Source organism: Pararge aegeria, chromosome 27, assembly GCF_905163445.1.
Source record: "Pararge aegeria chromosome 27, ilParAegt1.1, whole genome shotgun sequence".
NCBI lineage: Eukaryota > Metazoa > Arthropoda > Insecta > Lepidoptera > Nymphalidae > Pararge > Pararge aegeria.
The window spans coordinates 710,511-733,346 of NC_053206.1; the positions used below are offsets into that span (position 1 = coordinate 710,511).

At 40.0% G+C, this 22,836-nt stretch overlaps 1 protein-coding gene across 8 annotated transcripts in view; it reads right to left on the reverse strand.

Annotated features, from left to right (window-relative positions):
• Positions 1-861: 861 nt before the first annotated feature.
• Positions 862-22,836, reverse strand: part of LOC120635684 — a 52,952-nt gene continuing 30,977 nt past the window's right edge. For 2 of the 8 annotated variants that reach the window (XM_039906789.1, XM_039906788.1), the window contains exons 2-16: positions 20,994-21,582; positions 15,288-15,507; positions 13,137-13,207; positions 10,787-10,893; positions 10,146-10,250; positions 9,703-9,809; positions 8,599-8,690; positions 6,599-6,689; positions 5,636-5,750; positions 5,063-5,207; positions 3,814-3,920; positions 3,444-3,583; positions 2,743-2,816; positions 2,046-2,129; positions 862-1,823 (exon numbers count right to left, since the gene is read on the reverse strand). In XM_039906789.1, the coding sequence (XP_039762723.1) occupies positions 1,752-1,823; positions 2,046-2,129; positions 2,743-2,816; positions 3,444-3,583; positions 3,814-3,920; positions 5,063-5,207; positions 5,636-5,750; positions 6,599-6,689; positions 8,599-8,690; positions 9,703-9,809; positions 10,146-10,250; positions 10,787-10,893; positions 13,137-13,207; positions 15,288-15,507; positions 20,994-21,530 (2,067 nt within the window). In that variant the 5' untranslated portion in view covers positions 21,531-21,582 and the 3' untranslated portion in view covers positions 862-1,751. Of the gene's footprint in view, positions 1,824-2,045; positions 2,130-2,742; positions 2,817-3,443; positions 3,584-3,813; positions 3,921-5,062; positions 5,208-5,635; positions 5,751-6,598; positions 6,690-8,598; positions 8,691-9,702; positions 9,810-10,145; positions 10,251-10,786; positions 10,894-13,136; positions 13,208-15,287; positions 15,508-20,993; positions 21,911-22,836 lie in introns of all 8 variants that reach the window. The other 6 variants (XM_039906785.1, XM_039906786.1, XR_005659298.1 and 3 more) reach the window with 5 other exon arrangements.

Here is a 22,836-nt window from a genome sequence, read left to right on the forward strand (position 1 = left end):
GCAAAAATGGAACTATTTTTTTTCCATACACTTACTTTGCAAGATGGATTGCCATGCAAATGTGGCGCCACCAGAACAGATTTTCTCTTTTTGTGGTCAGGCTTTCTTAGGGAATTTGCATGTATATATATCAACTCATTCATCTCTCTCTGTCCATTACAGAGCACGGATCTCTCACGATGTTTTCCTGACGCAAGTTATATTCGATTGTTAGACTCCATTACTCAGAAACTCCTTAGGCTTTCATCGTTTCATCGCATAATTCTGACGTAATGGAGGTTATTTTAAAACATAATAGACGCTTATTTGAATCGCATGCATATTCTCGCTTGTAAGAGTTGAGACACAATGGTGTCTGCTTCGCAAACTGGACACATTCTTCGTAAAACTGACAAAAAAATTAGCATCGAGTCGGAGTGTAGTGTGTGATTTTCTACCTAAGTTTACTTATTCACGATTTCTGTGTAATTGAATGAATGAATGAATGAATATACTTTTATTACACACTACAAAAAGTACATGGAACAAAAATAAAAGTATAACAAAACAACGTATACAATTTGACGGCCTTATCGCTACATATCGATTTCTTCCAACCAATGGCGAAGATATAAAACAGTTACAGAAAATAGTTAGGTGGTGCATATATACCCATAAAATACATATTTCATTACTTATGTAAATATACATATAATATATAAAAAAACAATATTTGTAACTAAAGACAAATAAATAAATAAGCAACTACAATTATAAATAATATAATAGATTAAATATGAAACAAAATATATAAAATAAATAATTATACTCCAATAATAAAAAGAACAATAAAAGAGGAGAAGGGAGCAGTGAACTATTGAAAGAGCGCCATCTAGTTAAAGTGGTAGTAAAGTTTTTTGTGACGGAGCTCGTCTGGGGAAGTACTGCAATCATTGCTTATTTCTGGTATCAGCATTGACGTGTTCCGGTGTAAATACAGGCATATGAGGCTGAACACCTACGCCCCAGGTATATGTACTGAGGCTGATTACCGAGGGAGTGTAGTAATCCCACAAACTTATAAGAAAGAATCTATGTATCTATGTTTTAAGATTTCCCTCCGTAAACAAAAAAAACAGGCCAGCTTGGTCTGAAAATCATTACTATAAATAAAAAATCTAGTGACGAACTGTCACTTGATTGTTAATGCTTCCCATTATTGTTTTTAGAATAATGTAGCGGTCTCCACATTACCGAACTAGATGGCGCCACTGAAATCCTGCATCGCGCTCGCGAAGTGTACATTAAAATTGACTATATATACAACTTCCAAAGATGAATGTTCGGACCGCCCCCGATTTCAGACGTCATCAGGTCGTGGATCCTTATCACGGTCACGGGGGCATTTGGACTAGACAATGATTAGTCCAAAAGTCCACCAACACTAAGATTAACGTCGATCCGAGCCGAGGTCCGAGCCCTCGCAGGAGGCACCCTCGGATCGTCGTCTCCCACTTCCCCCCGATATCGTCGAGCCCTGGGGCTCTTCTCATGGCGAGCTCTCGCGCTTTCTCTTTCGATTACAAATCGTAGTTTAACTTTACGCGATCAACTAGGTAGAAAATCTCACACTAGGCACTCTGGTGTCCGAATATGTAAATGTCTCCGTCTGTCCACTTCTCGCGATCGGAACGGCGAGTGCAGTTTCCTATGACAGTGTCCGTGTCATTGATAAAGTGTCAACGTCCGCGCGGAGTCTCAAGCGTGTCGTATTATAAGTCTGTCTCGGACGCAGGTGTGTCCAGCCAGTGTCTCTCTCTGTGGCGTCGGCGGCCGCACTCATTCTGTGATAGACGGACATACATATTAAATTTTATCTAAGTAAAAGCCCACAGGATACATTTTTGTCTTTTATGGCGGATTCGACTTCAAAAAAAGGTTAGATATTAGCGCGGCTAGGCAGTAAAGTGAACCCGTATACAATCACGATAAGCGGAGTGACGGTTTTATCATATATTATTAAAAAAAACCTGTTAATAGTATAAGAATCGACACAACTAGCTAACCTCTGGGCGCCTGGGTTTGCTCTTCTCCTTGAGTAGCGCGGCCGCGCGATCCATCGCCAACGCTTCCTTGGCCACCAACATTTCCTGTAACAGGGGAGTTCACCTGTTAACTAAGAGAATATCGTTTATACTTTTATTTATAGCTAACACGGAAGGAGACTGGAGGCTGAAAAGTAGGAGCAGGGAGATGGGAGATGGGAAACGGAAGGAGCGAATGAAACCTATAATACAGACAAGTTTCAGATAGAGAACAACGATAGCGCGAGTCAATTTACATGTGGCGCCATCTAGTAGTCGTTCATAGTAATTTTTCGTAGAATTTTCTGTGACAGAGCTCATCCGGGGAAGTTTATTTCTGCCGCAAAACAGCAATGCTGTGAAGGGCGTGGTTGCAGGTGTGATTACTAACTAACTAAGCCACTCTAGGCCGAAAGTTCACCAAGACACAAGTCCGATTAACGTCGAACCAAGCCGAGGTCCCAGCCCTCGAAGGTGGCTCCCCCCCTCGAAGGAACCCCACCCCGATCTCGTCGAGCCCTGGGGCTCATGGCGGCACTCGACCCCGTCTTTGCGGTAACCCCCCAGGTTGTTATCGGCAACTGTCCTTCCGAAAATGAAAAAATGGACACTGTCCCGTATCGTTGATAAAGCCAGCAGTGGGAGTTCGGCTGGTGATGATGAGGACTACTCCAGTCACCTGCATCATGACGGCTGCCTCCATCTCCTCCATACTGACGGAGTCGGAGCATCGCGAGTCAGCCTCCTCCATGTCTGCGGACAAGGTCATCATCAGGACATGTGTTTGTTTATTTAAAAAAAAAAGCCATTTGAATTTTTGTTGGTCTGGTCTGGTGAGAGGCTGCGGCCGTGGCTAGTTACCACTCTATGGAAAAGACGTGCCATTAAGCGATTTAGTGTTCAAAATTCAAAAAATTCTAAATTCAAAATTCATTTATTTCAAGTAGGCCTACTATAAGCACTTTCGAAACATCAAGTCTGTCTGTGTTTAGTGACTCTACCACCGGTTCGGAAGGCAGATTCTACCGAGAAGAAGCCGGCAAGAAACTCAGCAGTTGCTCTTTTCCAGCATCAGCAATTTACATTTTATCATTAATTTTTCTATCTTGTGAGAGATGAAAGCGGAGCCGGTTGCTTCCAAGCAACCTTGTCATTAAGAAATTCATCAATTGTATAGTAACCTCGCTGTAATAAATGTGTTTAAACATATTCTTTAAACTTATGCGTTGGTAGGTCAAAAATCACCTTAGGAATCATATTATAAGTACATCTTTATGTATATTATTCACAAAAATATTCACAAGTTACGCTTATTTTAGGGCTAGATGGCGCTGTGTGTATTGTCGTAGTATATTTATTTATTGAACGTTCCGTGCGTACCGTGCGGCGAGTAGAAGGAGGGCGGGGGGCGTAGCTCCCGGAGCGCCACGGTGTCCCGCTTAAGGCGTGCGGCGTGCGCGCGCAGGCGACACTCGCAGTCGGAGCTCCAGGGCTCCACCTCCTTATCAGACTCGTTGTTCCTGGGGAACGCATTACAAAATCATACTAAATTTTGTCTTTATACTGTATGAGCTAGTTTAAATGTTTTTTTTTTTAATGTAAAGCTGTTGGTAAACAAAATTAATAAAAAAAATCTAAATTCAAAATTCAAGACATATCAAATAATTTGGGTATGCAGTGCTTTTGCGCATGTATGAAGTGCAAGCCACTGGATGGGGGAAAGGGAAGCGGAATTCCATCGTGTGCTCACTGGTGGTGGTTGTGCCACGGGCCAGGGGACAGCAGGGCTTCGCCCCACGCGGGCGCCGCCTCCAGCCGCCGCAGTAAACGACAAGCCACCTCCTCGGCTGCCGCTCGCTGAAATGAACAAAGGAACACCATTAAGCCTAGGAAGCGTACTGGGTAACATTTCCGCCTGAGTTCGAACCTGGTCTGCACCTGTTACTTTCAGGGGTAATGCGCGTTTTAAGCAGTTTAATATCACTTGTTTCAGCGGTTAAGGAAAGCATCGCGAGGAAACCTGCATTCCCAAAGGTGCTAAGTCAAGTTCAAGAATCCAACATCAGGAATGGGATGGACATTTGTAAGCGCATAATCCGAAACACTTCCTAAGCTTTGTACCGTCAATTCCAACATCAGAAGTGGGATGAGCACTTAGAAGAGTATGATGCCGTACACATTTTGCGTCATGTAGTGTTAACCTCTGGCCTCTTGACTTTAAATCTAACATCAAAAGTGGGACAGTCATATAACGATCATCAGAAGCGAGATAATCATTTGTAACCGCATAATGCCTCACAACTCCAGAGGACCAAGGGTCCTTAAAAAGTTAACTCAAACATCGGAAGTGGGATGATCATTCGTAAGAGCCCCTCTTCTTAGGCCTGGTACATATCAAGTAACGAACTTATACTCTGATCTCCAACATCAGAAGCGGGATGATCACTCATAAGAGCCTCACCAAAGCTCAAGACCTGAACTGTTAAAATCTCCAACCTCAGAAGTGGGATGATCACTTTAAAGAGTTTGATGTCCCCCACCTCTTGCCCCTTTAATTGTGAAATCCAATATCAGAAGTGGGATAATCCGAAGATTATGATGCCCCTACCTCACGGCTTTGTACTGTTCAAGTATCGCACATCAAAAGTGGAATTATCATTCGTAAACGTGTACAATGTCTCATAACTTGTGATGTTAATTCAATCTTGATAGCCGAATGGCGCAGTGGGCAGTGACCCTGCTTCCTGGGTCTGAGGCTGTTAGTTCGATTCCCATAACTGGTAAATGTTTGTGTAATGAACATGAATGTTTTTCAGTGTCTGGGTATTTATCTGTATATTTTCAGCATTTATTTATAAAAATATTCATCGGCTATTTTAGTACCCATAACACAAGCAACGCTTAGTTTAGGGCTAGATGGCGATTTGTGTATTGTCGTAGTATATTTATTAAAAAAAAAAAAACAAAACATCAGAAAGTGGGATTACACTGTCACTGACCTCGCTCTCACTCCGGTGCGTGTTAGCCTGTGTCTCAGCCAGCGCAAGCAACACGTCGTATGTTTCAAGCGCACGGTCCGCGGCCCTCAGAGCACTGCACAGCGCCACCGACGATGACTCTTGCACTGCGCACGCGCATGATAACCTGAAACATGGGAAACATCGATATCAACCCATTACCGGACCACTACAGGTCACGGGTCTTCTATTAGAACCAGATGGGTTTCAGCCGTAGTCCGCCACGCTGGCCAAGTGCGGACTGGTGGACTTCACACGCCTTTGAGAACATTTTAGGCAACTCTCAGGTTTCCCAATGATGATTTCCTTTCCTGTTAAAAAAAGTGATATTTAATTCCTTAAATTAAAAACGCACACAGCTCCATAGAGGTAGCTTGCATCTTGCTTTTATTTCAGTTCGTTCTAAAAGAGCAAAACCTGCTTGCAAGTTTTACTGACGAGTACTATTACTCACTCAAACACGTTAGCTGTTTGATAACTGTTACCAATCTGATGCACCTTACTTTTCACAAATACATTACCTGTGAGGTATTTGGTTACCTGACTGATAGTTACCTGTGCGCAGTATCCACTGCCTGTGCGAGCGCGCAGTCGAGCACGCGACAGTCGGCCGCGAGTCGCAAGCAACGCGCTCGCCACACCGCCGCCGCCGCTGACTGTACCGACTCGTCTGTGTGACAAACAGACATCTATTTATCTTTTTACCCGACTTCCTTTAAAATAAATACGTTTAAAAACTCGCTCGAAGGTCGCTTAGGAGCGAGCACGATACTCTATTAGAACTCGCTCAATTCTTGCGTAAAAACTAGTTCAGTGCTCGTTTAGTAACTCGCTCGAATCACGCGTAAAAACCAGCTCGAAGTTAGTTTAAAACTAGCTCGATGCTCGTGTAAAAACTCGGTCGATGCTCGCTTTAAACTAGCTCGATTCTCGCGTAAAAACTCGCTCGATGCTCGTTTAAAACTCGCTCGATGCCCCCTTAATAACTTGCTCGATGCTCGCTTATTAACTCGCTCGATGCTCGTTTAAAACTAGCTCGATGCCCCCTTAATAACTTGCTCCATTCTCGCGTAGAAATTAGTTCGATGCTCGCGTTAAAGCTCGTTCGATGCTCGCTTAGTAACGAGCGCGATGCTTGTTTAAAACTAGCTTTATGCTCTCTTAATAACTCGCTTGATTTTCGCGTAAAAAATAGCTGAATGCTCGCTTTACAACTCGCTCGATGCTCGCTTAACAAATCGCTCGATTCTGGCGTAGAAACTAGCTTGATGCTCACTGTAAAACTAGGTCGATGCTTGTTTTAAACTAGCTCGATGCTCTCTTTATAACTCACTCGATTCTCACGTAAAAACTAGCTCGAAGCTCGTTTAAAACTCGCTCGATGCGCGCTGAAAAAATTCGGTTGATGCTCGCATTAAAACTAGCTCGATGCTCGTTTAAAACTCGTCGATTCTCAATTAATGACACGCTTGATTTTCGCATAAAAAATCTTTCGAATCTCGCTGTTAACTCGCTCACCGCCATTGGACGCAGCCACGAGCGCCTCTCGGAGTCCCGCTTGCGAGCACACGTCAAGCGCGAGCCGCTCCGCCGCCTCCACGCACCACGCCTGCGAACAACGAACACAGGGTTTGCATTACAATTCATTTATCTCGTAACAAAAACAAGAAATGGAATTCTCTTTATCCCAGAAACGCTGTTAACTGGCAATTAAATATTAGGAGCGAAACGTTCTTAGAGAGTACATTTACACAGTACATTTATACAGATCTGTTTAGTGTACAGAGTAAAGATTGAAATTATAAATTATACTATACAGATTTTCCCGCTTTTCGCGGAGCATAGTAGATTAAACCTAACTTTCATGGTATATCATGGAATTCCGCAAAGAAACGCCTTCCTTGCAAATCAATATAGAGGCTCCTTGCATTCTGCTAACTAAAATAGAATACTTCTTAGCCCGGGAAGTAAACGGTTCCCTAGGGATTTTCAAACAACCTATAAACGGTTTTGTAAATTATACAATAAATTCAGTCAGTCAATTGACATTAACTTTAACTCGCATAGCCCTTTTGCAAAATTATAATCAGTAAATTAACCAATCTGTCATACCGAGTTTAATAGTAGGGGATTCTTATCTCGAAGGACCTAGATGTGTTCAGTTTTACCTATAGTTACACAAATTCGGCAACAAGCAATAAAAAGAACTACTCACAGTTACTGGAACGTCCAGGTTACGCAGCAGTCTTGTTCCAGCTGATTGAGCACGGCACAACGCAAAACTAATGAAGAAAAGGACTTGAACTACGCCTAGAGCAATTCTTTTGTAATGGGTTTTGATTTTTGATGTCGTTACGAACGAACGTTGTTTCGAACAATAATGGCGATAGTCTATACGTTATCCGACCGCTAGGAGCGCTGGTGGTGCCTTGTGCCACCGGGCGTTCAGCCAATCAGCGATCGCGGAAACGGAACCATAGTAAGCAGGAGTGAACTCAATATTACCAGTTGCAAAAATTGTACAACTATGGTTTGAATACTGAACAAATAGTATCTTAACATTGTTTATTTTTTATAATAATTAGTCTCTTTAGTATGTAGAGTAGTTAATTAAACATAGTTCTAATTTTAATTTTAATTTTAATCATAACTTCTTTTTATGGAGGGTAGAGGTAAGGAGAGTCATCTTATATGGGAGAAAAGTTGAAAAAGTGTCCAGTTGTATGCGCTAAATAACAGTTCAAAAATCCTCCACAATGGCGCTGGTGGATGCACAGGGTATGGTATGAATGTAGCAATCGTAGCTGAATTGAAGTATGCCGAGTTAAAAAAATTAATGTCATTATCGACTAAAGTAGTTAATTATTGAGAATTTCAACAACTTACGTTGTACAAAATATTGTGGTAAATATAACCGTACAGATTTATTATAACCAAACGTGCGTTTAGAGTGATTTTATTTCGTAAACAGTAAATAGTACGGTATTTATATTTGGCGCTTCTTTTAAGAGTTACCCTGATGCAAATGTGGCGCCATCCTAATTTAATACATTTTGACGACACTTTTTCATATACACAGATGACTCTCCTTACCTCTACCCTCCATACTTCTTTTATAATAATAATTTAGTTTTTTCCGTTTGTAACTGTTTCGGCTTTTGTTGTTGTTCTTTTTATTTTATTTTATTGATTATCTTTGAAAATTGTTAGTACATAAGCGAAATTAGCATGTAGTGTTTACCTTTAAATGGTTTTGCATACTCTGTGTAATGTTTATATGATAAGTAATATTATTTTTATTTATGTAAAATCGCTGGTAGACCCAATAAATAAATAAACAAGGCCTAAATCGAATGCCCAATGATTAAGGCGATGTCTATAGAATACAAAAAACGTTTCACCAACTGTTAGGTGATAACTAGTGGTGAACGTTTGATGTATGTCTAGGAATCTCTTTAGATTAGGCATCCGTTAGTTAAAACTGGCAGTAGTTCGCGAACTGGATGGTCATAGCGTACCTCGTCATCAGATATCTGGTTGGATTCAGTGTCTTCTGTGCGTCGAAGTCGAATTCGGGACGCGACCTTCGCTTCTCTAGACTCGCACCGACCTGGGATGGGCAACAAAACATCTCCTCACTACATATGTTGTCCTGGTACTTTTGTACAATAGAAGCACCGTACGTGTACTTTGTACAAAAGTACCAGGACAACATGTGCAGTGAGGAGTAGTAACCACCATTTATATGTACAGTATAATCTCACTAATCCGGCACTTCGATAGATCGGCACGTCCAATAATCCGGCACCCTCCGCCCACGCCTCCCTTTCCCCTCTATACCTGTGCGCTTTGGTCGCTGCGTCATCGACTAGCAGTCTAACCTCAAAACTTGTAACGTGCATGTGCTAACGTATTGTTTCTTTCAAGTGAGACTAGTTTATAGTTAAAAATGTCAAATAATCTATCAAAAATGCTTTATTTTATTTATTACCGATGACTTTTTCAGTATAACCCAGTAATCCGAACATTCCAATAATCCGGAACCCTCCGGTTTTTAATAGTGCCGGATTAGTGAGATTACACTGTACTTGGTAACAGCCGATATTCTATAAGAATTGTAGGTCATTGTACTCTTTATACCATACAAGGGAAATACTGCATCACAAAAAAATAATCGTTTTCTCAAATCATACTCTTTACCGACAAAGTAAAATAGAACTAAAGAAACACATCTTAGAGTCGCAAATCCTGAGTACCTGAGTAGTGTGGGGTTTTCTACCTACGTTTACTTATTCGATCGCGTTAAAGTTAACTACGATTTGTATAGCACTGAATGAGCACCAAAATTGTAACTAGATGGCGCTGGTAGGTACGTAGGTAGAAAATCTAACACTTGGCACTCTGTACTTCTAGTGTTTGAACGCTGTGCCGAACTGAACAATTTTAGGCAAATCAGAGCTTTAATACGACGTCATTAAGGTCCATTTTACTCTTAAGTTCAAACGTTTCGATAGTTGAAACGACTAGAATATAAAATTATATTTTATATATTTGCGAGACTTGTTTGTATACTCATTGAAAGTACCGGCACGCAAGAAGGTACTGATGTTATGATGCTTTACCTGGAGAGACTGGCATCAGGGCTGGTGAGCCGCGGTCCCTCTCGCAGCTACCCCCTCCACCACCCGCGGCGCCCCCGGTATGGCCGCCCCGCGCATACTGGCAACACCTATGGACAATAAACGTTAATGTTATAACATAAACTTTTTTTTTAAATCCACGTTAGGCCTTGATCGCAATCTCACCTTCTGGTAAGTGATGATGCGGTCTAAGATGGTAGCTCCCCTGATTCCCGTCCTCGTTAGCGTGGGAGCCCGAACAAAGCCGACATTAGCCTTTAAGAGGGGCATGCCGTGGTGGTTTTTAGTTTAGAGGGGGGAGTCCCACATAACCTCCGTCCTGCCCAAGGGTCGGAGGTAGCAATGAAGATATTCCACCACAAAAAAGGGAAGTCGTTATTACAACTTTTTTTGGGATACCCAGCCCCTTAAAGCACAATACCTACCTCGCAGTGCTGACACAGATCTCGGAGTCCCTCTCGGAGAGCTGGAGACTGGAGCACTGCTCCGAGCCTTGGGGAACGGGCACCTCCAGTTTTGGATGCTCCATTCTGAAACAGGATACAAGTTTTTTGCTAATGCCTGGATATATGACCATTATTTTAACAAACCTCTTCGAGTTAAAAAAATAATAATAATTTGACAGCCGGATGGCGCAGTGGACAGCGACCCTGCTTTCCGCGTCCAAGGCGGTGCGTTCGATTCCCACAATTGGAAAATGTTTGTGTGATGAACATGAATGTTTCTCAGTGTCTGTGTGTCCATCTGCATATTTATTTATTTATTTATTTATTTAAGAGCACTAACAACATGCATATTACACGTTTTTTAAACATAGCACACACACGAACACATGGACTGATATGCACGTCAATGACAAGTGCACATAGCATTGACAAGGCGTCATATAAATTTAATTTGCAAAAAAAAAAAAATTTAATAATTTGACAGCCGTATATTATAAGTATTTATATATATTATTCATAAAAAATATTCATCAGTCATCTTAGTACCCATAACACAAGCTACGCTTACTTTGGGGCTAGATGTGCGGATTTTTTTTAAATCTATATATAACGGCTGGTACCTGATATGTTCAGTGCTGCTGACATCAGTGTCTTCGGGTAAGGGTTCAAGTTTAGGATCTTGCGGCGTCGGCAGCTCCGTTAGACTTAGGAGGGACGAGTTGTCATTCTGGACAGAGCAAACAATAAGTCAAAGTCAAAAATATCTTTATTCAAGTAGGCCCATAGGTGGCACTTTTGATGCGTACATTACATTTATTTATTTATTTATTATTTATTTATATTCTTATTCTAACACTATCATTACAGAATACTTAAACCTAATGCGATAGTGTAGCTTTTTTTTTTTACATAATCTTAACATTATAATATTTAATTACCTATTCGGGTAACAAATAACCCACATTGCGATCCTCGTGAATTCACTCAGAGCGCAACAATACAAATCACATTGCTCTGATATGACATTGAGGATGCGGAGGGCGCGCGTCATTGGTGCCTCTTTTAATAAATTTGTCCGCCCAATCGGTACTTCCAGCAGTGTCGGCCGTCGCCTCCGCCTCACATACACACAACCTTACTTGCATTAGCACGTCCGGATTGTGTGTCCTACCTCGCATTACCTCTACAATATAAGCCACGAGTGTAAATTCCCTCCGTGCTCTCAGCTCTTTGTAACCCACCATGCCTACATGAGAATTACACGGTAGTGAGATGCTGAAAACTAAAGCTACGAGGGTTCCAAACGCATTCTCGTCTAAGAAGAAGCCCACAACAAACTTAGCCGGGTGTTTTTAATTTATCACCATCTCACTTTGTCATTTAAAATTATGATTATTTCTACCATACTCTCTCATCTCAACCAATCGACGTCCACTGCTGGACATAGGTCTTTTGTAGGGAGTTCCACAATACACGGTCCTGGGCGCTTCCAGCGACTCGCCTGATGTCATCTGTCCACCGCGTTGGGGGCCGACCTACGCTGTGATTACCGGTGCGGGGTCGCCATTCCAGCACCTTAAACCCCAACGTCCATCGGTTCTCCGAGCTATGTGCCCCGCCCATTGCCATTTCAGCTTCGCGACTCGCTGAGCTATGTCGGTAACTCTAGTTCTTCTACGGATTTTATTTCTGATTTGAACACGTAGAGATACTCCTAGCATAGCTCTCTCAATCGCCAGCTGAGTGACTCTGAGCCTTCTTATGAGGCCCATAGTTAGCGAGCACGTATCAGATCCGTAAGTCATCACAATTTAGTGTTTGTATTATCATTATTTTTTTTAAATATTATTTCTATTTTTTCTATCATTTATTATTTTTCTTTTTTTTTAAATTATTAACAATGCTTAAATATACATTAAAAACACAATTAAAAATTTATAAAAAAAAAAACTTCCACCCTCCGCTTGCGGGGCTTTTGAATGCCCAAGCAACCGGTGGTCAGAGCTCCAGAGTGAGGAACCTCCTAACAATACGCGCGGTTTCAAGGACTACTGCCTTCTGTATCCGACCCTTGATCCAACAACCAAGGGAAAGCTTCTTGAGATGTTGGTCGAAGCTTTTCGCGAGAAGACCATTGACTGAAACAACGATCGGAACAACAACGGTCGACTCAACATTCCACATGGCGGTAATCTCGTGAGCAAGGTCCAAGTATTTAGATACTTTTTCCTTTTCAGCTTTCACCAGATTATCGTCATGTGGAATAGTAATGTCAACAATTATTGCACGGCGCACTGATCGATCGACTAGCACTATATCAGGTCTATTAGCTGTAACATACCTGTCAGTGATAATCGTTCGATCCCAGTAGAGCAATGCACTGCTATTTTCAAGAACTGACGCCGGGTCGTACCTATAGTAAGCCGTCTCAAAATCGATAAGGCCAAACCGAAGAGCAAGTTGTTGATGAACTATCCTGGCTACTTGATTATGTCTGTGCAAAATTATTTCTATTATTCTTACTATTTTCGCTTTCAATTTAATTTAATTATTTTTAACCGGACTAACTTCAATGTTGTGTATACCTGTAAGTGACAACTGTACTCGGATTATAAACTGTAATATAAAACTATTCATAATAATACTCCAAGGATTATGGCCGTAGTCCACCACGCTGGCCCAGTGCGGATTGGTGGACTCCACACACCTTTGAGAACATTATGGAGAACACTCAGGTATGCAGGTTTCCTCACGATGCTTTCCTTCACCGTTGAAGCAAGTGATATTTTGATTGCTTAAAACGCACGTAACTTAGAAAAGTCGGTGCTGGGACAGGAATTCGCTCCCCCGGAAGTGCTTGTCAAATGAAGTATAACTTCAAAAATTTTGTGACGATACGAAGTTTGATATTCGGAAACGACTCTACAATTGCGAGCGTGCAAATCTTGTTTCAGTTCAAAATTTACTCACTAGCTCTGTCCGGGACATGTCCGGGTCGTTTTCAAGTTCGCCCGCCGGCTGCGTCGTGGACTCGCACTCGTCTGAAAGTGACTGCTGATTACATATTGGCTAGAAGTAGGCGTTACTTTGCGAAATTCCATGATATATTATTAAATTTAAGCATAATTTGGTATAAGGTAAGCAGAGCCTCACAATATATTTATAACAATATAGTATTTGTAAGACAACATATTAGTCTTTATAAACAAAAAGTGGATATAAACAGTCGACTTACAAGAAATGGTCATAAATTAGTGACATCTGCATATCGTCTGCGAAAGGTGCAGAAGTCATTTGTGGGATTGAGTATACACTTTTATAATATGATTCCCAAGGTAATTTTGGACCTACCAATGCATAATTACCACCATTTAAAGAATGTGTTAAAACACATTTATTACTGCGAGTTTATTATACAATTGATGAATTTCTTAATGACAAGGTTGCTTGGAAGCGTCCGGCTCCGCTTACATCTCTCACAAGACAGAAAAATGAATGTTAAAATGTAAAATGTAAATTATTGGTGTTGGAAAAGTGCAACTGCTGAGTTTCTCTCGGTAGAATCTGCCTTCCGAACCGGTGGTAGAGTCACTACAAACAGACAGACTTGACGTTTCAAAAGTGCTTATATTAGGCCTACTTGAAATAAATGAATTTTGAATTTGAATTTGAATTTGAGTTTTCCAGTTCTGGGAATCGAACCCACGGCCTTGGACTCAGAAAGCAGGGTCGCTGTCCACTGCGAAAGTCGGCCTTCAAATTGCCGAAGACACTCATCTTGGACTTGAAATAGTAAGTATGTTTTTACAACTCTTTTACAAAAAATAGAATTGTCTCAGCCTACAATTGTGCATTTATAAAAAGCTGATTTAGATATTTTTCACAATTCCGCTCTGAGTTTTAAGTCCAAAATTGAAAAAACGTAATCCTCTTTAATTTTTATTTTGATTTTTATTACAATTTTTAGTATCTTATGTATTTTTTTTAAATTTATCTCTTAAGTAATATTTTCTTAATATTGAAAAACGTCTATATTTCATAATGCATGCTGAGTTAGCCTGTAAGTGGGGTATACAATGTATAATGTATATGTATGTATAACAAAATATACCACGGATGATTTTGTTTTTCTTTTTTTTTTTTATGAAGGGTTCATTTTAATAGTTATCATCCTATTCCGGTCTAAGAGAAATCCAATAAATCTGATAACATAAAAAATTGGTCCAGCCGTTCTTGAGTTATAAATGGTGTAACTAACACAACTTTCTTTTATATATATAGATTTAAGGCATTGTATATAACGTTGGCTTCCTGTTACATCCCTACTCTATCTATCTACTAATATTATAAATGTCAATGTAAGTTTGTTTGTTACGCTTTCACGCAAAAACTACATAACCGTTCCTCATGAAACTTTGTACACATATTCTTCGAAGTGTTAAAAGTAATATAGGATACTTTTTATCCCGACATTAAGCTCGGTTCCTTTGGGATAGGGGCTGAGTGTTTGACGATTTTACACCATAACTCCGACAAATTATAACCGATTTAAATAATTATTTTTGTACTATAGAGGGTTATATATAATATGTGTTTAATTTTGCCCAAACTTTGTGTAGATCTGAATGTGGTTCAAATTCCTCAGCTGACAGCAGCAAACCCCTCATTTAAGGCTTAGCGATACTGAATTACTTTAATTTTTTTTTAAACTACAACTAAATTGAATGTCGCATCAAAAAACAAAATCAAACGCAGACGAAGTCGCGGGCAACAGCTAGTCTTATAATAATATACTAACATCATAGTAAAAATGTATGACACATACACCTTAAGAATCGATTTTCATATATAAGGCGCCCGGTATGAGAAAAATGTGATGAGTAAAATCTCATGATGAATGACCTCGTTACGTTTTCGCTCTGCGACGTTGCATGCCCGGCAACTGTGATGCGCAAACATGCAACGTCGCTTTCGTTTAATTAACTTATTTTTCATGAATGATGATGAATTTTTTATGAATTCCACATCAAAAAAAAACAAAATCAAACGCAGACGAAGTCCCGGGCAACAGCTAGTAATAAAAAAAAATGTTTTAATTTGATTTATTTGCATTGGTTATACCTGACACCTCTTCCTCTGGTATCGCTTTGGTTAGTTTGTCGGCCGCTCGCCGCCTGACCAGCTCTGCGATGACACCGTGCAGCTCAGCCAGCCTGGCGTCGTGGGCTCTGGCTGCAGCGGCGGCTCGCTGCCTCTCCGCCGACAGCGCTCGAGCTAGAGCGTCCCTCTCGGCGCGCAGTGTTACCACGTCGTCCGCCCGCCCGCTGCTTTGGGTTGCCACCTGGAAAAAGAAAAACAAGTGAAAACATGAAACTGTTTTCCGTTGTCCTTATTGTGTCGACAACGGTTGTATTTTTTTGAATATATTCTTCATCATCGTATCAACCTATTCCCGCCGCTACAAGGCACGGGTCTCCTTCCACAATGAGAAAGGGTTAAGGCCGTAGTCCACCACGCTGGCCCAGTGCGGATTTTAGTCAAAGTCAAAGTCAAATATATCTTTATTCAAATAGGCACATAGATGGCACTTCTGATGCGTTATTACATACAAAATGTGTAAACAGCAGTGAGTAGTGATGGTGATAACTACAATCGTAAACTTAAAACTAAAGCTACGAGGGTTCCAAACGCGCCCTGGTCTAAGAAGAAGCCCACAACAAACTTAGCCGGGTGTTCTTTTTGTTATCAGCATCTCACATTGTCATTAGAAAATATTCAAGAAGCAACCTGGTTAGAGCAATTGTTTACACCCAAGCTTTTTTGTCGTTTACGTAATCCTTTATACTATAATATGACTTTTCTATAAGCTTTCGCTTAATACAAACTTTGAACTTCTTTAGTGACATCCCCAGGATATCTACCGGTAATTTATTGTAAAATTGTATACAATTTCCTTTAAATGAATTGCTTATTTTGTGTAGTCTGTTTATTTTTGCTTCTAATGTTCAAATTATTGCAGTCACATTTTCTTTTAAATTTTGATACATTTTTGTGAACATACATTAAATTTTCAAATATGTATTGTTTATAGAGTCATTATTTTAACATCTTTAAATTTATCTCTCAATGACTCTCTCGGACCCATTTTATAGATCGCACGAACAGCCTTCTTCTGCAGCACGAAAATAGTACCAATATCAGCAGCATTACCCCATAGTAATTTGGATTGGTGGACTCCACACCTTTGAGAACATTATGTAGATCTCACCGGCACGCAGGTTTCCTCACTTAGTAAGTTCGAGGTGTGCTGGGATTCGAACTCGGCTCGGTTTTTTTTTAATAACCTTTAATAGATACGAAATATGATAATACAATCCTCATTTTTAAAGCGGTGATAGCGCAGTGCGTAGGAGCTCGAGTTCCCTTTCGGGGGGCCGAGTTCGCAAGCACCTTTAACTTTACTAAGTTATGTGCGTTTTAAGGTATTAAAATATCACTTGCTTCAACGGTGAAGGGAAATGTAGCGGTCTCCACATTACGGAACTAGATGGCGCCGCAAAAATCCTGCATCGCGCTAGCGAAGTGTTCACGGAGAATGCCTATATATACAACTTCCAAAAATGAATGTTCGGACCTCGCAATCACCCGCTTTCTGAGTCCAAAGCCGTGGGTTCGATTCCCACAACTGAATATATTATAAGTATTTATGTATATTATTCATAAAAATATTCATCAGTCATCAAAATTCAAAATTCATTTATTTCAAGTAGGCATAATACAAGCACTTTTGAAACGTCAAGTCTGTCCGTGTGTAGTGACTCTACCACCGGTTCGGAAGGCGGATAAAACCGAGAAGAAGCCGGCAAGGAACTCAGCAGTTGCTCTTTTCTTTGCTCGTTGCTCATCTTAGTACCCATAACACAAGCTACGCTTACTTTGGGGCTAGATGGCGATGTGTGTAGTGTCGTAGTATATATATATATATATTTTTTTTATTGTTACGGTCGAGCGTAGCATATCCCGCACAGAAATAATGTTCTCGAAGTGTGTCGAGTCCACCAATTCGCACTGCACCAGCGTGATGGACTGCCCCCTTAATGAGAACTGTGGTGGATTACGGCCTTACCGAGGGGTAAAGCCGTCCAACTAATTGTGGGCCGGCTATGAGTTGGTATGATGATGAAGAAAATATTTGAACATCTGAGTAAAATAGATCTTAAATGCATTTAATTAAAACTCAAATTTGCCTGCAATCCTTAAAATCCTTACTTAAAACGCACATAATTTAGTAAGTTCGAGGTGTGCTGGGATTCGAACTCGGCTCGGTTTTTTTTAATAACCTTTAATCGATAGGAAATATGAAAAATATGATAATACAATCCTCAATTTTGAAGCGGTGATAGCGCAGTGCGTAGGAGCTCGAGTTCCCTTTCGGGGGGCCGAGTTCGCAAGCACCTTTAACTTTACTAAGTTATGTGCGTTTTTTGCTCGGGCTTTTGAGAGAATGTATGTGAAACAAAAATCAGAAGTACGGGATTCGAGACTCTAAAACGAGTGACATTATGTCAATTTTTAACCGACTTCAAAAAAGGAGGTTCGCAATTAGATTTTTTATGTTTGTTCGCGGATAGCTTAGTCGTTTATGAACCCATTTTGATGATTCTTTTTTGTTGGAAAGAAGATATTCCAAAGTATATTATGAAAACTAAGCTTAATTTGCTATACTCCGCGAACAGCAGGAGAATCTGTATGGTGTAATTTATGATTACTTCAATCCGTATACTCCACACCAAACAGATCCTCGGCAATGTACCCTCGACTTTACAATGAATAATTGTTAAGTCAACTTAGTTGTGGAGTATACGGATTTAAGTAATTATAAATTTAAAAAAAAAACGTATATGAATAAAGTATGAAAGTTTCGTAGACCGCTCCCTAAAAAAAAAAAAAAAATACACCATACTGATTCTCCTGCTGTTCGTGGGGTATAGCAAATTAAGCTTAATTTTCATAATATATTATGGATTTCCGCAAAGTAACGCCTGCTTCTATCCGATATACCAAAGATTGTCCGATGATAAGAAAATGAAGGATGATGGCAGACCAGAGAAATCGAGGGAACCTTCCGAAAATCGTAAGGGCGAGTGTGGTTGTAAATTTTTCAATAAGTAGGTACTTTATACATAGACGCGATACCGAGTTTGATATGCGAAAAAATCTCGATTGCGAGCAAAAATTGTACTAAGGCTACAGGTATATTCTTTTGAAAAACCATTTGTCTCATCTCGCATCAGGAAGCTAAAATCCGAGTTTCGTAACACAAAACTGTTAACATTAACCCGTTTCTTTTGTGGAGGCGCAATCCAAACATTTCTGAACGGAATTGGGTCACCAAATGGAGGACGATCGCTTTCTATCGCTCGAGTGTTGTCGACACAGTCAAACGTTCACAAACTGCATTTCAATGAATGTCGCTTAGATTTCTGTATCTTTTATAACTGGAGGCTGGTGTAGCCCAGTTTCGGCAGCACAATGCGCTAACCTACGTTGTCTCAAGCCATTAGTGAGTGAAAGGTGAGTTCTTATGCAATAAGTTATAGATCTTTTCCGTATTATAAGAGCGACATGACTTTATTTGTCCATATACCAAAACATCTCCTGAGTGTACATGTTTGCCTGGTACTTTTTAATCCCCGGCGCAAACGAAGGGGTTTTTAATTTATTGAGCACAATACATAATGTTATATTTAAAATAAATCTAATACTTAATATAATGTAACGTATGTACACCCAGTTTGAGCGCAGCCATTTTTTTTAAATCAAATAATTTTATGAATTTTAAAAACATAAGTAAGATATCGTATTATCACTTTCAAAGCATGCTATGAGGTATTTTCAGTTTTCCTAATAAAATCTGGCAGAATTATAAGTATGACGTGTGTGTGTGTTTGTTTGTTTGTTTGTTTGTGTGGGTGTGTGTGTGTGTGTGTGTGTTCACAATTCTGTCAATATGGGTATCAGATGAAAAATTTTTTTTAGTAGAAAACCATACACAATGAAAAATATCAAATCCAAGATGGCCATCAGCCGCGATTGCTGCTATCCGACGAACATGCACACAACATAAAATCACGCATGTACGGGTTGCGCAATGTAAGTTAGTAGTTTCATATTTTTGAACTGAAAACTAGTTGTAGCACTTATTATTTCAGCTTCATTTATGATTTTTGAAGTTATACTTCTTTAGCGACGTAAGGAAAAAATCATGCGAGTGAAATTATACGAAGTAACGAAATACGCATGGTTACACGATTTTAACAGGGTGAAGGTAGTTGCGAAACCAAGTGAGAGGGGAATACATCGGCCGCCAGCTCATTTTTACGAATCGCGCGCACACCGTCATAAAAAAACTGGCACCCTGAAAATAGCTATAAGGTTTGACAGTGTACACTTTCAATTGTCAGAGTCTGCGGGCTCATTCCGGTGATTTTAACACACTTTATATTGATTCAATTGTACAAAAATCTCAAATTTTAATGTTCAGTGAAAATCCGATTTTGAGATAACTAGATAAAATAAAACTTTCAATGTATCCCTTTTTCTATTGTAGGTGTCGTTTTCTCTACAAACTTAGAATGAGGCGTTAGATAAAATTTTTGAAAAGATTTTTATCTTTACGCCAAAGAAGTATAACTACTAATGCGTTTTTATTGTTTTTACCCTTTTTTAGTTGGTATAACATTTATTTCAGAAGTAGGATTTTAGTCTGTGAACATTATTATGTATACTGTACACCGCTGACCAAAAATACGCTCACTATATTAGGACTGGCAGTGTACCTGTTCCACAAACCACAATGCAGTTATATCGATGTCCAAATACTTGAATTAATGCGAATTGAATACTAATGATAATATTAACAATGCTTAATATAATCTATTGGCATCGTCGTCATTAGCTCTGCTTCTGGAACGAGCTTTTTCTATAAAGCCAAAGTAAAAGACTTGGCACTTTAGATGCGTACGTTACATGTGAAATATGACATAGAAGTGAGTTGATGGTGATAACTTAATTTGACAACTTAAAACTAAAGCTACGAGGGTTCCAAACGCGCCCATCACAGCTAGAATGGGCAAGAGACAATTATCTCCCCGGGGAAAGGATAAAAGTGTATCTTCTCTCACAGCTTTATCAACTCTCAGAGCACTGGCGCACAAGTGGAAAATTAACATGAATGTTTTTCAGTGCCGCGGTGTTTATCTGTATATTATATATATACTGGGTGGCCGGTCAGTTGACGTCATAAAATAAAATTAGGTCCGGTATGTTGTGGGGTACCCGAATCACCCCATGTATGTTCCGTGATTTTTTATAGTTTTGGAGTTATCGATTTTTATTTCGATTTTTTGAGGAATTTCGACATGACCATATTAAAAAAATAGGGACTTCTTCGAAACCATCGTTTAGAAGACATCCCTATTACGATACACAGGAGACAGAAGAACTACCAAGAGATTGTAACATTATATTAAAAGTGCCATAATTTAGAGACCACCTCCGGGAAACTTGGAGCAAGATTTCTAAATAAATAAATATACCACGTCAATACACACATGGCCATCTAGCCCCAAAGTAAGCGGAGCTTGTTTTATGAGTCCTAAGATGACCAATAAACATTTTTGTGAATAATATACATAAATTATATACAGATAAACACCGAGACACTGGAAAACATTTCTCATTGTCTGGGTGTTTCAAACCCACGGACGGCCATGGACTCAGAAAGAAGGGTCGCTGTCTATCAGCCGTTATATGAGTGGAACTCACCTGGATTTCACCATGGTGGCGTGGTGCAGGAGGCGCGGTGACGGGGCGAAGACTGGAGTACCTCCAGGAGGACTGCCTGCACGCCTCCTCTTCACCTATATCCGGACAGCATAAATACCAACTCCTGCTTCTCCTAACTGTCTGACCAGACTCTAACTGGGTCAACGGAACCCGACCGACGATCTCCAATTCAGCCAGTAATGGCTCCTTCTCTTTCGGTTCCGGCATTGGGAAGGTCCCAGCTGTGGAATAGGTTTCGCCGATTTTGACGCCATTTTCCGGAGTGGAATACTCTGGGCTCCACCTGTCTCTGAACGGTGGCACTTCCTTAGTTCCCGTATCATTTATAACCTCGTTTGTTTCAACGTATTCGCTGAGCTCATTCAAATTTTGATCCTGTCTGGCGTCTTGGACGCAGTTGTGTTGAATGTATCCACCATCTTGTAGGTCGCCGTTTTGACGTTTGATTTTCTCAAGGTCGGCGTAGTAGTACGCAGTGGAGCGCGGCGGCTCGCTCACGTTACGCGTTCCGGCCATTATAATTTTAATTTTTTTTTTACATTTTTAATGTTTTTTTTCCTCACTCATTCTAGGGTTTTGAGGTGTGATTTTTTATTCGGAAATGCAATCAGTTTGTTTTTTTTATCTCTAACAAGTCGATGCGTTTTTTTTAATAGTAATAATTGACGAACCAAGCGGATGGTCCACCAGATGGAATGTGGAAAACCGTCGCCTTTACATTTTTAATGTTTTTTTTTCACTTCAATCATTCTAGGGTTTTGAGGTTTGTGGTTATTTGGAAATGCAATCAATTTGTTTTTTCTTATCTCTACCAAGTCGATGCGAGTATTTTTTTAATAGTTATAATTGACTAACCAAGCAGATGGCCCGCTTGATGGTAAGTGGAAAACCGTCGCCTATAAACAGAGTAACACTCAGCATGGCATGCAAAGAAGAAGTTCTAAAAAATGCCAACCGGCAACCACGCCCTATTCTGATCTACCGTCATAATATACAAGTACCACCGTGGCTAGTACCAGTAAGCCTCCCAAAACGAAATAATACTTCATAGGCTGTGGAGGAAAATTATGTACTGTCTCTGAGACTTATCCATGAAACCGAAAACCTAATAGTTTTTGAGTAAACCACTGCCATAGTTTTGACTGAAAGAAATCAGATACAGCCCTAACACTGTTCGCGCAGATTACCTTCCCTGTCGATAGATGGCGTGATCACCCTTTGGGATCGCGCTATCGTTGTTTTATTCCCAGAATATAAGTACAGATGTCGATTTAAGTACTGTCAGTTCAAAACCAGATATAGTACAAGTGTGTAATAAAGTAGAGTATCGTGAGAAATCGTGTATCGTGTTTCATTGATGGACGAACGGCAGTGATTAGTTTGCCATTATGGTAGGGATGTGACATAGTACATAAAAAAACGATTTTCAATTAATCGGTTTTACTTTAAACCCAGAAAAATCGATTAATAAATAATCGATTTTTCTTATAAAAATAATCGATTTTGTTATATATTAATCGTTTTTTTCCTACTTTGAGAACGGTAGTGATTAGGCTGCCATATCACATGCAAAATTAAAATCATGTGACTCCTGTCACTTTATTAGGTACGCTTCGCGCAGCCTAGGTACTATGCGGTAAGTAAACACTTACGAAAGTTTTGAATTCGTTTGTATGAAAAACTAAAGATGCTTCTTTTGTTTTAATATTTTACAGGGTTATTCCTTATGAAATATACTTATGCATCCTTGAACATTATTTCGTGATTCGGTTAGAAGTTGTATAAATATTATCAAAATCGCTACATCTTATGACTTAGAGTA